Source organism: Tursiops truncatus, chromosome 19 (assembly GCF_011762595.2).
Source record: "Tursiops truncatus isolate mTurTru1 chromosome 19, mTurTru1.mat.Y, whole genome shotgun sequence".
NCBI lineage: Eukaryota > Metazoa > Chordata > Mammalia > Artiodactyla > Delphinidae > Tursiops > Tursiops truncatus.
Genome location: NC_047052.1, coordinates 6,767,919 through 6,783,662, shown reverse-complemented (window position 1 = coordinate 6,783,662; position 15,744 = coordinate 6,767,919). Strand labels below are relative to the sequence as shown.

At 54.1% G+C, this 15,744-nt stretch overlaps 2 protein-coding genes across 2 annotated transcripts in view; both read left to right on the top strand.

Annotated features, from left to right (window-relative positions):
* Positions 1–4,001, top strand: part of CMIP (c-Maf inducing protein) — a 237,231-nt gene extending 233,230 nt beyond the window's left edge. The window contains exons 20-21 of the mRNA XM_033846140.2: positions 302–372; positions 2,002–4,001. Of these exons, the coding sequence (XP_033702031.1) occupies positions 302–372; positions 2,002–2,055 (125 nt within the window). The 3' untranslated portion in view covers positions 2,056–4,001. The remainder of the gene's footprint in view (positions 1–301; positions 373–2,001) is intronic.
* Positions 4,002–11,084: 7,083 nt separating this feature from the next.
* The window catches only part of PLCG2 (phospholipase C gamma 2), a 188,687-nt gene continuing 184,027 nt past the window's right edge, over positions 11,085–15,744 (top strand). The window contains exon 1 of the mRNA XM_033844547.2: positions 11,085–11,187. The gene's annotated coding sequence lies outside the window, so the exon portion shown is untranslated. The remainder of the gene's footprint in view (positions 11,188–15,744) is intronic.

Below are 15,744 nucleotides of genomic sequence, written 5' to 3'. Positions count from 1 at the left end.
CTGGGGACATTTGGGGTACAGGCAGTGGAGGGACATGACAGAGGGGGACCAGAAGGGAGAGAGGCTCAGAGGGCAGGGGGAGAACGTGGGCCCAATTCAGATCAGCTCCTGCCTGAAATAGACCTTCTGTACGTAGTGGTCCCGGGCTGTGCCTCTGAAACCCCACCTCCCCGACCCCGTCTCCGAACCAGAGGCCTCAGCAACTCAGTCCGCCCCCAGCTTTTCCATCCTGTACCTGCAACTGCCCCTTGTGGGGTCCCACTGACCTAATGACTGTGTCTGTCTGTCTGTCCCTGGACAGCTATGAAGAGTCTCTGCAGCTTAAACATGAACAGCACCAAGCTGTCGGCGGACACCTACGAAGACCTGAAGGTAATACTTTTCTTCCCTCCTTCCTTCCGTCCTTCCTTTGCAAGTGCAAAGGTCCTGAGGCAGAAAGGGTTGGTACGAACCGACTTTGTAGCCAGCGTGACTAGAAAGTGAGAGAAGAGACTGGAGCCAGACCGGATAAGGCCTCGCAGGCCACGGAAGGACTCTGGATCTCATCCAGGTTCAGGAGGCTCTCAGAGGCTCTAAGCAGGGTAGTGAGTTCTGCTTTTACAAGCTCGTTCTGGTTGTTACGCGGAAAGCAGGATTTTTGAGGGCGAGTACAAGCAAGGGGTAGCAGCATGGAGAAGGTTTGCAGGGCTGGTGCAGTCACACAGGTGAGACCCAGGACCCGCAGGCTGGGCTAGGTTGGCAACTTAAAATCAAGGAAAGAGGATCTGGGTGGTGGAAGGTGGGCACATTTTGTTTGTAGAAACACATGTCTCGTCAGGGCTGGAGGGGCTGGGCCTTCAGCAGGCTCCTGCCGCCCCCTCATCCTGGGCCCAGAGGAGTGGGCTCAGCCGCAGAGCCCTGGGAAGGAAGGGCCGGGCCAGGAGCGCGCCAGATCCTGGGCGCCCTGGAAGCCCACCTCCAGCAGGGCCTCCCCCCCTCAGCTTCCCCTCCAGCTCAGCCAGACCTGTAGCCTGGGGCCCATTCACTGGCCAAGCCTCCAGACGCCTTCTGTGTGGCAGGCTTGCGCTGGGGACAGGGACGCCGAGGTGCGGTGGGCTCACCCCTGCCCAGGAGGGAGCTCAGTCCGGGCAGACAGACATGTGCAGCAGACTGCAGCAGGACGGGGCTCAGGGGCCAGCAGGGAGGGGACCGCCAGCTCGGTTCATTGGGGCGGGAGAGCCTACACAGAAAGGAGTGGTTAAAGTGAGTCTGCCGGGCAGGCCAGTGCCCAGGAAGCTGGGGAGGCGGGAAGCAAAGGCAGGAGACCAGTTAGCAGCCTCTCTGTACAGCAAAGGCTTGTAAGAAAAAGTCAACCGTTCATAAAAGAAGGCAGAGCACAAGCGCGTCTGGGTGGCAGCGATGGGGGGCAGGAAGCCGCTCTGAGGAGTAGCAGGTGGGATCCTGTAGTCCGGCCACAGATCCACGTGGGGGAGCCTGAGTGGGAAGGATCTCCACCCACCCGCCAGGAACCGGCAGCTTACGGATCCCTCTCCATTCTCCCCGCCGGACTCCTGACAGCCCTGAGGGCACAGGCACTGTCTCGGACCGGGTGCTCTGGGTTTGCCCTGCCTCGCCCCGTCCCGTGAGCCAGGGACTGGACTCGGATTCCCTCCACAGATGAGGAAGCCGGCTCCCGGAGGCCAGGGCTCTACCCAAGGGCAGGTGGCCTGCAAGTGACAGTGGTGGGGGGCGCACATCCTGGGTTTCCTGCCCCCAGAGCCAGTGACCCGAAGCCTCTGTGGGGTGGGAATGTGGGCTCCCCAGCAGCTATCGCCTGCTTTCTGTGGAGCCCCGTGCCGCCTACTTGGTTCTCCCGGAGGTTCCCCAGCTCTGGGCTCGGGAGCCCCCGATGGTGACAAAGTGGGGAGGGCATTGTGGGAATGCCAGCCGCTGGGTGGGGGCGGGATGGAGCTCTGCGCCACCAGGTTCTGAAAGGGACTGGATCCTTCTTGCTCCCCCCAGGCCAAGCTTCCCAACCTGAAGGAGGTGGACGTCCGCTACACGGAAGCCTGGTGAAGCTCCCACTCGGCAGGAAGGAGTTTGCAACTGCGACACGCAACTCTTGACTAATAGCTGTAGAGCAGCGGGTCTCGGGGTCCCACCCCGCGTCCTGGCTGTGAGATAGACGGGGGAGTCTTTCTGGGGGCGGAGGGCGGAGGGGGGAGGGGGTGGGGAGGGGGTCCGTTAAGCACGCCCAGCCCCCACCTAATTCTTTTAGCTTCATAATCGGAAACATTGACCTGATCTAAAACGGACTTTGTAGCAACCAGAGGAGCGGCAGCGGGTCGGGGAGAGGGTGGGGATGGGGGCGCTTGGGGAGGGGGGACCCTTTGTGGATTTTCTTTGCCTCTGTGTTCAATGCCATGTGGGAAGAGTCAACTCTGATGCCATCGTCTCGCAACTCCGACGGGCCTGGAGGCCAAGGAAGGATGCTTTCTCCCTCCGAGGCCCTGCGGAGAACTCGCCCCGCCATCGCCATCGCCATCGCCATCGGACAAGACCCGGTCACGTGGTCACGTCATCACACCCACACCTGTCCTGTGTCCTCGCCATTGCTATGCAAAGTGATTCTTGTTGTACATAAGATTTAAATAATGCGCCTATTTAAGAAACGTTGACAAATTGCAGGTCTGGGACCTGCTTCTTATTTATGAAGTCTTTGACCCGCCCGCCCGCCCGCCCGCCCGCCGGCCGCCCCTGGCGTGTAGTACTGTACAAACCAGTCAGCTGTCAGGGTAGTGGTAGTATTCTTGTTATTTTTTTAAAGGAAACAAACAGACGGAAAAAAAAAAAAAAAAAGAACCTCCTTGGAAAATTAATTGCTTTTTCGTAATGGATTCTCTATGCTAACGCTCTCATGTCGGTCCGTCCGTCCATCCCTCTGCCCGCCACGCCACCGTGTGTTTCGATCCCAGACGTCTCCAGTTTCCTCACAGGGTGGAGGTCAGCTGGGGGAGGAGAAGTGGGGTCCCCACATTGTCGTCTTGCTCCTCTATGGCCCCAGCTTTCTCTCGGCCCCCTTTTACACATTTGGAGGGGGAGGGTGCTAACCTGTCCTCCCATCCGTCCCCGCAGGAGAGCTGCCCCGCCCCCTCCCCCGGAGCTCTCCCATCTGCGGTGGCCTCTGCTGCCCCCATCCCCGCTGAGGCTCTGCGACCTGTGGCCTCCCCGCCGTCCTGTGCCTCCCGCGGTCCCCTCATGCATGCCCGCCTCTCTGCATGGTCTCTTGGGAGAAGAGAGACGTCGCCTCCACCAGCCTGACTGCCCACCCCGCCCACGAATGTGACCACTGCAGCGCAGACGCCCCTTCTGCCCCCTCCGTCCCCACACCTGCCCCAAAGACACACCAACCTCTGTTTCTTTTATAAACAAGCCCTCACTGTACAAAACAGCCCTCATGGTTTACTTGGGGTCCCCTCTCCCCCAAGCCCCTTCTTCTGTTGGTTTAGCACAAACACAGCCCCCCTTCAGCACCTCCAGACCTAACCCCCAGTCAATGTAATTGTTTTATATATATTTAATCTTATTCAATGGAAACCATGCTTTTGTCGTTTTATACTTTGCTAGGTAGACTTTATTACCCCCCGACTATGCCCTCATTTTTTTAAAAAAGGAAAAAAAAAGAAATTGGGTTTCAGTCTTAATTCATTTTCCGTGCCAGGTTTGATTTCGTGTGTGCGTGTGAGTGTGTTCCGTTTCGTGTTTTTTTTTGTTGTTGTTGTTTTCTGTTTGGTTTTATTCGCTCCCCTTCGGTCCCATACTTTACAGCACTCTGGTGCAGGAAGAAGCAGAAGCAAAAAAAAAAAAAATTTTAAAAGAAAAAAAAAAAAAGAAGAGTCGAGACATGCCACCTTTTCCCTTCGCACTGTTGCTTTTCCTGATGGTTAATACTACTGTCACGTAGCTGTGTTCAGAGATGTGAAATACTTTCAGGCAAAAATAAACTGTAAGTGACTCATTGACATCTGGCCTCTCTGTGTGGCTTTGAAGGGGCCTCCCAGGGCGACGGGAAGGGACGAGACCTAGGCCGAGAGTCGGGGGCTCACGGCAGAGCCCGGACACCCTCTCCGAATGTCCAGGACTCCTCACCCTGGCGCGTTAGGGGGCAGATCTTCCTTTGTTGTGAGGCCGCCCTGGGCATCAAAGGATGTTGAGCGGGCCCCCGCCAGCCCTGACCCACTAGATGCCAGGAGTACCTCTACACCACCCACTGCAGTTGTAACTGAAAATGTCTCCAGATGGGGCCTAGTGTCCCCGGGCGGGGGTGGGGGGGAAGAGTCACCCCCAGGGTAGAACCCGGCCGTCCACCTAGACTGCTGTGCGGTAGGGTGTCACGGAAGCTCTAGTCCAGTGAGAGTCTCCAGAAAACGCGGGTTCTGATCCCCAGGGTCTGGGTGGGCACCGAAGACCCTGCATTTCTGAGAAGCTCTGGCTGACGTGGATGCCTCTGGTCTGTGGCGGGCTCCCTGAGGTCCAGCGCCTAGACGCATCCAGCCAGCTGGCTCCTCCCCGAGATAAGAAGAAACGGAACTTTCACCTCCACCCTGCCCCACGGCCAGCCCACTGCTGCTGGGTTGCTGAGTCTCCTCCCTCTGCACCTCCATCCGCCCCCCCCCCGCCCCGCCCTTTCAGCCAGGCCCCTCATCCCTCTCCCAAGGACAACTGGTGTAACCCCCTCACCGCCGCCTGATAACCCCACACCTTTTTCCCACCCCCGCTACCTCCCTGCCTCTCCGCACACCTCCCCCTCCCCTGGCCTCCTCACTCCCCGAGGCCTCTACATCCCTCAGGTGTGCGGCCTGTCAGCTGACCCACATGACGACCTCCGGCCACTCAGGGAAGCCAGGTGCCCTGCGTGAGAACAAGGAGGGCCCTGGACTTGCAGGGCTGGCGGGCGAGCTCCAGGAGCTCCGGTCCTCAGGCCAGATGGCCCTGGCTTCACGACAGCCAGCTGCGGGCCGAGACACGGGGCTGTGAGGCCCCGCAACCTGCCGTCTCTGATCCTTCCCACCCAGCAGAGGGCCTGGCTCAGCAGGCGCTCATCACTGCCAGATGGAAAAGGTAGGACCCTGCAGGCACCTGTCCTCAGCCCTCCTCCCCACCCTGTCACCTGGGCTCCTCCGGCTGAGCCTGGAGAATGCTGGCTACCTGGCAGAGAGGCAGGGATGCGGGAAGAGAGAATCAGGGCGTTTCCTCCCCCATGCTTTTCTTGCAGAATCGGCCTCCCTCTGTGAGCTCAGGTACCCCCCCGCCCCCCCTCTCCCCCGGCAGCCGCCCTCCACGATTCCAGCTCTGAGCACAACCCTCACCCCCCCCCCCCCCCCCCCCCCCCCCCCCCCCCCCCCCCCCCCCCCGCCAGCCTTGGCCTGGAAGGACCTGCAGGCTGCCAGCTTCAGGTGCCTCACATTTCTTAGCCCCGCCCACCACATGCCTTGCCTCACGTCCCTTAACCCCGCCCACCCACGTGCCTCACTCCCTTTAACCCCGCCCACCCCACGTGCCTCACTTTCCTTAACCCGGCCCATCCAGTGCCTCACTTTCCTTAACCCCGCCCACCCTCTGGACCAGAAGGTCACCAGCTTGCCCTCCTCGTACAGAAACTGAGTTACACCGCGTCTTCCACTCACCCTGCCGACCTGCACGTGGTAAGAGCCCCCTGGTGTATGTTCCGGGACCTCAGCGTCCCTTGTCAATTACCTAGCCAGCACCGCCCCTCCAGAGCTAGCCCTTCCTCACTGACTTTACAGAACCCACCAGAGTGGGTCTTCTGTTTCAGGCCAGGACCCTACCTGTTCCTCCCGTAACACACGTGCAACTCCCCCCTCTCCCCCTCTTCCCCCCTCCCCCCCTCCCCCCACAGCTGATGGTGAGGGGCCCAGTGAGAACCCAGTGGAGCGCTAGGTCCTTGAGCTGCGGAGGGAAGTTCATCAGGAAATTTCAGGGTAGATCCTGAAATGGGGGCAGGGAGAAGCACTCCCAAGAGAGTGGCCACTGGGTTAGTGGGATCTGAGCTCTGTGGTCCGCAGGCCAGCCTGATGCAATTCTCCAGGTTGCCACACTCAAACAGTGCCTACTTTAGAATGAGCTATCCTCCCGTCACTTAGACTACAGTGTAAATGGTACTCCCTGGAGTTGTACCACGTGGGAACCTGGTTGTCATTTGTGTCTGACAGACTGCTAGAAGTTTCTCTAAAGGCCAGCCGGGAAAGGGATCAGAGAGCCTTGGAAAAGGGCCAGGCCTCATTCATTCATGCATTCAACTATTCCTTATTGAACACCTGTTTCTAGCAGGTGCTAGCACGTTCTAGAAAACATGCTAGAAGAAGCAGGAGACATGGCCCTCGCCGTCCAGGGCCCCAGTGACCTGGCACATGCTGGCAATCAGGCAGCCCTGATATTGTGTGACAGATGCCATGACAGGAAGCTATGGTGGGCATGGAGGGTGGCAGCTAACCCAGGCTTTGGAAGTCGGGGCGGGGGGCGGCGCTTCCTGGAGGAGGTGGTATTGTTGACAGTGAAGAATGAGGACGTTCGTCACATCATCAGAGAGGAAAGGGGGGTGTGCAAAGACGTGGCGACAGACCGGAGCGGGATCTGTGTTGGGACCTGCAGATGGAAAGCATGGTGGGCATGGGGGCGGGGCAGTGGCTGTTATCGTTGGAGTTGAATTGTGTCTCTTAAAAGAGAGATGTTGAAGTTCTTAGTACCTGAGAGTGTGGCCTTATTTGGAAATAAAGTCTTTACAGAGTATTCAAGTTAAAATGAGGTCATTGGAGTGGGCCCTAATCCAGTATGGCTGGTGTCCTTGTAAAAAGGGGAAATTTGGTCACAGAAGCAGACATGCACAGCAGGAAATTGATCTGAAGAGACAGGCACACAGGCAGAAGGCCATGTGAAGATGAGGGCAGCGACGAGAATGATGCCTCTTACACACCAAAGATGGCTAGTAAGCCACCAGAAGCCAGCAGAGAGGCAGGGAACAGACTCTCCCTCACAGCCCTCAGAAAAAACCAACCCTGCCAACACCTTGAATTTGGTTTTCTGGCCCCCAGAACTGTGAAAGAATACACTTCTGTTATTTTAAGCCCCCCAGTTTGTGGTGCTTTTTCACGGCGGCCCTAAAACACAGAGTGCATCCGTTTTCCAGGGCTGCCACAAAAAGTGCCACAAACCCGGTGGCTGAAAACACAGAAATGTACTCTGTTTCTGGAGACCAGAAGTCCCAAATCGAGAGGTCGGCAGGGGGAATTCCCTGGTGGTCCAGTGGTTAGGACTTCACGCTTCCACTGCTCCCTCTGAAGACTGTAGAGGAGAAACATTTCTTTCTCCCTTCCGGCTTCTGGTGGCTACCGGCGTTCCTGACTGGCGGCTGCATCACTCCCATCTCTGCCTCTGTTTCATGTGGTTCCTCCTCTTCTCCAGCTCACACTTCCCTCTGCCTTTCTATCGTAAGGACATTTGACATTGGATTTAGGGCCCACCTGGATGATCCAGGATGATCTCATGGCCAGATCCTTAGCATGATTACGTGATCTATGAAGAAGACTCTTTTTCCATATGAATTCCTGGTCACTGGTTCCGGGTGAAGGTACCTTCTGGGGCCACCACTCAGCATATCACAGGGGGAGCAGGCGTGGGGTGAGACCAGCCAGTGTCTCGTTAGTCGTATTTATTGATCGAACTCTGGGATTTACCCCGAGGGCTATGAATGATTGTAAGGACGTTGCAATGATCTTATCCATTTGCTGACAAAGCATGTACACAGCACCTACTACACGCCAGGCATGGTAACAGGGTTTTATAGGTCTGAACTCATTTACTCCTCCTGGCAGGCCTATGAGGCAGGTGCTAACATGATCCCTCTTGACCGATGGGGAAGTGGAGGCCAGAACAGGCTGGGTCTCTTGGTCAAGGTCACGCAGGGAGCTGGGGATCAAAGCAACCTTATGACCCAGGCATTACGGGAAGATCTCTCCACTGCTGACTGGTGAGTGGATGGGGCTGAGGCTGTGGCTTGGACCACGTGGAGAAACAAATTCAAGAGAAGCTTAGGAGTAAAACTGTAGAACGTGGTGATAGGTATGGAAGGAGGGCCAGCAAGGAGTGAAGGGTAAAGTTCGGCTTCTTGGCTTATTCCCTGAGGCTCTGTGAGGCCCAGAATTGCACCTCTGCCTGGCAGCAGCCCTCGTGGCAGGGGGAGCTGGTGTGCAAATGCCCCTGCTCTCTGGCTCCTGGTGGGCGCGGAGACCTCCAAGGCTCCTTTTCTTCCTTGATTCCTGGAGTCCTTCCCTGGGATTAATCTCCAGCTGCCCCCTGGGCTGACTTGCTTGTTAGGACTTCCTGCCCTTCTCCTCTCACTTTCCCATGGTTCCATTCATGGTTCCTGGGACCACTTCCCAAATAAGCTACCTTTGCTGGAATAGTTATCGCAGAGCCTGCTTCTGGGGAAGCCCAAACTAAGACAGTGACTGACTGTGCCAGGGGACAGAGGGACAGGATGGAGGGGAGCATCTCCACGACAGGCTGGGAAATCCCTCCCAAGGATACCAGGTTACCAGGTATTCCTGTCCCAACCTCAGCAACACAAGTGCCTCCCAGCCGAGCTGGAAGAGCTCGGCGACAGGGGCCCCCAGAATCAGCTTGCACCCGTTTTCAGAGGTGGGAGTGGCGGCTGACAGAAGCTCTCAGACTTTGCTGGCAGGAGTAGAAATTGGTTCTACCGCTTTGGGAAGCATATCTACTAAAGCTAAACATCTGCTGACCCCGTGACCATGCAGCTCTGCTCCTGGGTAGACGCCTGAGAGAGCTGAGCTCATGTGTCCACCGAAGACACAAACAAGAATGTTTATAGCAGTGTTATTCATAATAGCCCAAAGTGGAAACAGCCCAAATGTCCACTAACAGGAGAATGAATAAACTAACTGTGGAACAGACATACAGCGGACGACGCAAATGCCTCCGTCAACAGGAGGAAGAATAAATACATGGTGACATGTCCATATGAGAGGATTCTGCAGAAAAAGAGAAAAAGATACAACGGATGCACACAATGGCGTGAACGAATTGGACAGACGTTACGCTGTGTGAAAGGAGCCAGACACAAATGAGGGTTTGCTGTGTGATTCCATTTGTATAAAGTTCATGAAGAAGCACAAGTTATCTGTGGTTATAGAGGTCACAGTAGTGGTTATCTCTGCAAGAGATAAGAGGGGTTGTTATTTTTTATTTTTGTTGCGGTACACGGCCTCTCACCGTTGTGGCCTCTCCCGTTGCGGAGGAACAGGCTCCGGACGCGCAGGCTCAGCGGCCATGGCTCACGGGCCCAGCAGCTCCGCGGCATGTGGGATCCTCCCGGACCGGGGCACGAACCCGCGTCCCCTGCATCGGCAGGCGGACTCTCAACCGCTGTGCCACCAGGGAAGCCCAGGGGTTGTTATTGATGAGGAAGGTAGGAGGGAATCTTCTGGGGTGCGATTCGTGTAATTTACTGTGTTCATTACATGTCAACTTTTTTTTTTTTTTTTGGCCACACAGCATGTGGGATCTTAGTTCCCCTGAGTAGAGATCAAACCCACGCCCTCTGCATTGGATGCGTGGAGTCTTAACCTCTGGACCACCAGAGAAAGCCCCACATCACTTTATAAGAGTGGCAGCAGGTGGACACAATCCAAATGCCCATCCGTAGATGAACAGATAAATAAACATGGTATATAGACAATGGACTCCTGTCCATCCGTGAAAAGGAACGAAGCACTGATACATGCGCCAACGTGGATGAATCTTCAGAACCTTATGCTGAGTTAAATAAGCCAGACACAAAAGACCACATACTGTATGATTCCATTTATATGAAATAATAGAATAGGCAAATCGGTATAGGGAGAAAGCAGATTGGTGTTTACCAGTGGCTGGGGAGTGACTGCTTCATGGCTATGGGGTTTTATTTGGGGTTGAGTGTATGGTCAGGCCACTCAAGGTGGCTGTTCTGTTGCTCTCTTCCAACCCCTGCCTGACCAGGGCCTGCTTCCCCTGCGTCCTACTCACCTGACTGACCTTCCTGTGTGTACTTGCCCCGGGGGCCCCAGCTGGTGATTGTTCTTATCAAAGGACCGGTGAGGGGCATCGCCTCGTGTCCCTATGCTGGTTTCCCTGGTAACTAATGAGCCCACCTGAGGTCATATCCCCTATAACTGGTAACCTCCCCTGGCCCTCAGGAGCGAAGCCTGCCACCATGTCCTACCCACCAGGAGCCACATACGGTGGGGTGTTGCTCCAGGACCTTGCTTCAGACGTGGAAGCTCCCCCATCCATTAAACCTTTGATGTCTCTGTTGCCGAGTCTGGGCTCTTTCTTCCGTCTTAAAGCTGGGCAAGTGCAGGCCTTATAGGCCTGCGGGGTGCAGCCCCACAGTGATGAAAAATGTTTGGAGCTAGATAGAGGTGGTGATTGTGCAACATTGTGAATGTTTGAAATGCCACTTTAAAGTGGTTTGTTTAATTTGAATTTTGCATCCGTTTTTTTCTTAAGTGGCATCAAAACAGAATTTTTTAAATGACAAGGTGGCTGCTGCTTCTCTCTGCTGTGTCTGGGCTGGGGAGCATAAGGGGTGCCAATGCCACCATGACATCTCCTATCACAGCCATACTTGTCCGTCCTTGCGAAGCCTCTTGGTGAATGGTTGTGTCGCCTCCTCAAAACACTCTACTGCCACCTGCTGGAAATTTGTCGTAGTAAATATTCAAGTTTATGTAATAAACATACAAACTTCTAAATGCGGCACCCTTGTACAGTGCCCAACCTGCACAGCTGTACATGGCAGGATAGGTGACTTAGCTTTATTTTTCAGTGTACTCTATCCAGACTTGGATGCGGCCTTGAAAACCTTAAGGCTGACTTTTCCCTCCTGTTCCGCGGTAATGCTGAATAAGGCAAGCCTGGGCTAGCCTCTCCCAGATTTGTCAGGGAGATGAAATCCACCTGCTCCCTGATCAGTGTATTGAAACCTGCCTTTCAGAGTCACCTCTAGAAATGAAACCTTCCCCAGAGCACTTGTGGTCATCAAAGAAGCAGGAGGCCGAGGACGGGCTGGAAGGTCTCCACCAAGCTCCTGGTGACAGAGGTCCTGGCTGTTTTTCCTCTGACGTAAAGGTAGGGACGAGGATCTGAACACCCCTAAAACACCGGGCGGCGCCTTCTCTCTGATTTGCCGGGAGGGGAAGGGGCTGTCAGATCCAGTGGGAAGGGAGGTTCAAGTAATGGGGTTCTGGAATCTTAGCAGCTTGCTGGGCACAACTTACCCCTCACAGTGTTGCCGAAAACTCTGCCTCTGTGCAGCCGGTGCCGAATCGAATCTCAGAGACAGTTTTGGATGAAGTAGAAAAGAAGAGCTTTATTGCTTTGCCAGGCAAAGGGGGATACAGTGAGCTCGTGCCCTGAAAAACTGTGTGTCCCAACCTGGGAGGATTTGGTGAGGAGTTTTAGAGCAGTGGTTCAAGGGCAGAGTTGCTGATAAGGATCAAGGTGTGCGCAGGGCCTGCGCTTCTTTAATCTGGTCTCAGAAAAGCTCCCGATGAGCTTTTCTGGTTCCTTTGATCTGGCCTCAGATGGTCTCTTGATGAACTTCTCGAGGTTATCAAACTGTGATCTTCTCCGGAATGAAGAATGCTAGCATCTTCCATTTGTTAGGGGTTTTCGTTCTGTAAAGAGCTCAAAGATGTTGTTATGTGTATCCCTTGACCTACAAACAAGAAACAGGGGACACAGAAAGGCTTCTGTGTCCAGGAGCCCCACAGGGTCCTGCTTGGTCTCAACAGCAGCTCCTGTCTGGGGCTTCCCCCACCCACTGGCTACAGGGGTTTTGCTGGGGTGGGAGGTGGGGTTTTTTGTGGGTAGCAGCGATGCATCTTAAGCCCCTCACAGGCCTGGAGTTCCGGCGGTGTCCACCATGGCCATGGGGTTGGGGGCTGTGTCCCCTGGTGGACGGCCGTTCAAGACTAGTGGTGTCCTAGAGAAATAGAACACAAGCCACACATGTAAAGTGTTCTCGTAGACACATTTTTAAAAGTTAAAGGAAACACAGGCCACATTCATTTTAGTAATATATATCTCTTACCCTAACATGCCCAAACATTTCAACCTGCAATCAATATAAAAATTATTGGAAAAAAATTATTGAGATATTTTACATTCTTTTTTTTTGTTTGTTTTTTAATACGAAGTCTTTGAAACCCAGTGTGTAATTTGCCCTTCCGGGGCATCTCAGTCAGGACCCATCATGTTCAAGTGCCCAGTAGCAGCCATATGTGGCCAGTGGCTCTTGTGTGGACAGCATGGTTCCAGAATTTCCATAAACCAGGAGCAGGGGCAGTGGCAGCTCGGTGGGAAGTGGGGAGAGCAGCAAGGGGAAGGACTGGAGCCAGCACTTACCCATAAATGGTTTTTACTGAGATGGTGTGAATTGAGAGGCTGTTACAGGTTCACGTGCCCGATGTACAGTGAGGGTAAACAAACCCAAACGGTGGAGTCTGGAGCAGAGAAAAGTTTAGCGCAGGGCCAAGCAAGGAGGACGGGTGGCTCGTGGTCAAAACCCCTGAAATCCTGGGACTTCCCTGGTACTCAGGTGGTTAAGACTCCATGCTCCCAATGCAGGGGACATGGGTTCGATCCCTGGTCGGGGAACTAGATCTCTCATGCTGCAAATAAGAGCCCACATGCCGCAACTAAAGATCTCACGTGCCGCAACTAAGACCCGGCGCAGGCAAATAAATGAGTAAATATTAAAGAAAAAGAAAACGAAATTCCGTATGGTCTGGGGAGAGAAGTTTTTTTTTCTAAATTTATTTATTTATTATTTTTGGCTGTGTTTGGTCTTTGTTGCTCTGTGTGGGCTTCCTCTAGCTGGGGAGAGTAGCTCCATGGCATGTGGGATCTTCTTGGACCAGGGCTTGAACCCATGTCCCCTGCATTGGCAGGGGGATTCCTAACCACTGCGCCACCAGGGAAGTCCATGGGGGGGGACGTTTTTAATAGGCAAAATTTGGTGTGAGGGCTGCAGGGTGTGTGACTTTTGTCTGATTGGTTGTTGGTGAGGTAACAGGGCGGTGCTTCAGGAATGTTGAGCTCAGCCTGAAGTAGTTACCATCCTCCACCTGGATGGGGCCTAAGTTCCTGCAGAAGAACTCAAAGATACTGTTATGTACATTCCTTGAGGAGGACCCTGCCACAAGGCTGCACTATTGTTTCTTTCTCTTTTTTTTTTGCGGTATGCGGGCCTCTCACTGTTGTGGCCTCTCCCGTTGCGGGGCACAGGCTCCGGACGCGCAGGCTCAGCGGCCATGGCTCACGGGCCCAGCCGCTCCGCAGCATGTGGGATCTTCTTCCCAGACCGGGACAGGAACCCGTGTCCCCTGCATCGGCAGGTGGACTCTCAACCACTGCGCCACCAGGGAAGCCCCTGCACTATTGTTTCTTGACTGCTCCTCCCTTGTTTCTGTGTTCCTTCCCTTCCCTGATTAGCAACTGTTTGGATCTGCCCTTTGGAACTCAGAGAAGGTCAAGGAGGCTGAATAAAGCCCACTTCCTACAAACAAGAAACAGGGGACACAGATAGGGCTTGTACCTGGGAGAGCCCCACAGGGTGCTGCTCAGTTTCAAGGCCACCGCAGAGCTGAAACCGTGCATCTCAGATTGGGACTGTTTTTTAAAATATTTATTTATGTATTTGTTTGGCTGTGTCGGGTCTTAGTTGTGGCATGTGGGATCTTTAATTGCAGCATGTGAACTCTTAGTTGCAGCATGTGGGATCTAGTTCCCTGACCAGGGATCGAACCCGGGCCCCCTGCGTTGGGGATGTTGGGTCTTGCCTGGACCACCAGGGAAGTCCCCTCAGATTGGGACTTGAACCCACGTTTGTTTACCTGAGATCACACACCTGGTCTCAGGACTTAATGAAGCTCAGGTTCTTGATGTCTCATCGCAGAAAGAATTCAGTGAGAGACAAAGTGATAGATAAGAAGTGCATTTATTTAGAGAGAAACACACTCCGCGGACAGAGTGTGGGCCATCTCATAAGGCGAGAGTGGTCCCAGGGTATGGGATTGTCAGTTTTTATGGGGGTGGGTAATTTCATAGGCTAATGGGTGGGAGGAGTATTCCAGCTATTTTGGGGGAAACGGTGGAGATTTCCAGGAATTGGGCTGTCACCCACTTGTGGACCTTTGTGGTCGCCTTGGAACTGTCATGGCAACTGTGGGTGTGTCATTTAGCTGATGTGTCACAATGAGCGCGTAATGAGGCTCCAGGTCCACTGGAAGTGGGCCGCCATCTTGGACCTAAACTGATTAGAACCAAATATGTCATGTCCTCGGGCTATGTTATTCTTTGAAAGGTTGCGCCCTGCCTCCTTCCCTCTGTTTCAGAGCCCCCCATGAGGGACCCCACACAGGAAAGGCTGGACGCCCTGCGGGGGGCCTCCTGCAGAACTGATGTCCAGAGCTGCCAGGTTTGAGGGTCTGGCCTCAAGTCACCCTGCAAAGCAAGCATCTGTCTATTTTGATTTTTTTTTAAAGAAACATATTCATTTACAAGAGAAAGACTTATAGATCATAACCGTGCATTTCGGTGGCATAAACGAACGAATGAATGAAAAACTCCGATGTGAAGACAGGAAAGGAGCTCTGCCGATGGACCAAGGGGCAGTGGGCATCTGACCTACATCCACCATCAGGGGTTGGACAGTGAGACTGGAATCTTGATGTTGAGACAAGCAAGTGTGTCTCTGGGGCAGCCAGGCCATAGTCTCCTGCAGAGTCTGTCCCTTCTTAGATGTGGATCCCATGACAGACCCAGGACCATCCTCCACTGCCCATCATCCCACCAGGAGAGCACCTTTCCTTTGCTTCCCGTAGCCTTTCATTCATTCAATCACCCATTCATTCATTCACTGAGCAAAAATATATACACTGAACCTTGAAAGCACTGATAACTGAAAGAAGCCAAGGTCCACATGCTTTAACGTTCCAGTTGTCTGAGCGAGTGTCCAGCGCGGGGAACTCTCTGGAGGCAGAAAGTCAACTAATGGTTGCTTAGGGCCGAGGGGTCAGGGGACCAGGAGGTGACAGCTAAAGGGCAGAGGTTTCTTTTTGGTGATGAACATGTTCTAAAACCGACTCTGGTGATGTCTGCACGGCTCTGTAAATATGCTAAAAAAACATGGAATTGTACATGTTACTTGGGTGGATTGTATGTGAAATATATCTCAGTAAGCCTGTTTTTTTTTTTTTTTCTTTTTTAATGTATTGAGTACCTACTGTGTGCCAGGCACACTGGGGACTCAGGACTGAATACAGTAAACCCTGTCCTCCACCACATACAGCCTGAGGGAGGAGGCGACCATTAGACTAATCCCACAGATATTTTCCATCAAGGCGGTGTATCTATTGAGCTGAAAGGAAGTACAGGCTGGAGGGAGCGCCGCCCAGGGCAGCACAGAGCTGACCTGGAGAAGGAGCCGGGAATGACCCGCCCCGAGGGGAGATGGAGGAGGGAACAGCCTTCCAAGCAGAGGGAAGCAAGGGTGGAGGCCCTGAGGCAGTGCCTGGCACTTGGGGGGGCAGACTACCAGGACGGAGAGGAGGAGTGTGCAGCGGGACAGACGGGCAAGGCCCTTAGGTCTCAGTCCTCAGGCACGGTTAGCATTTGGGGGCT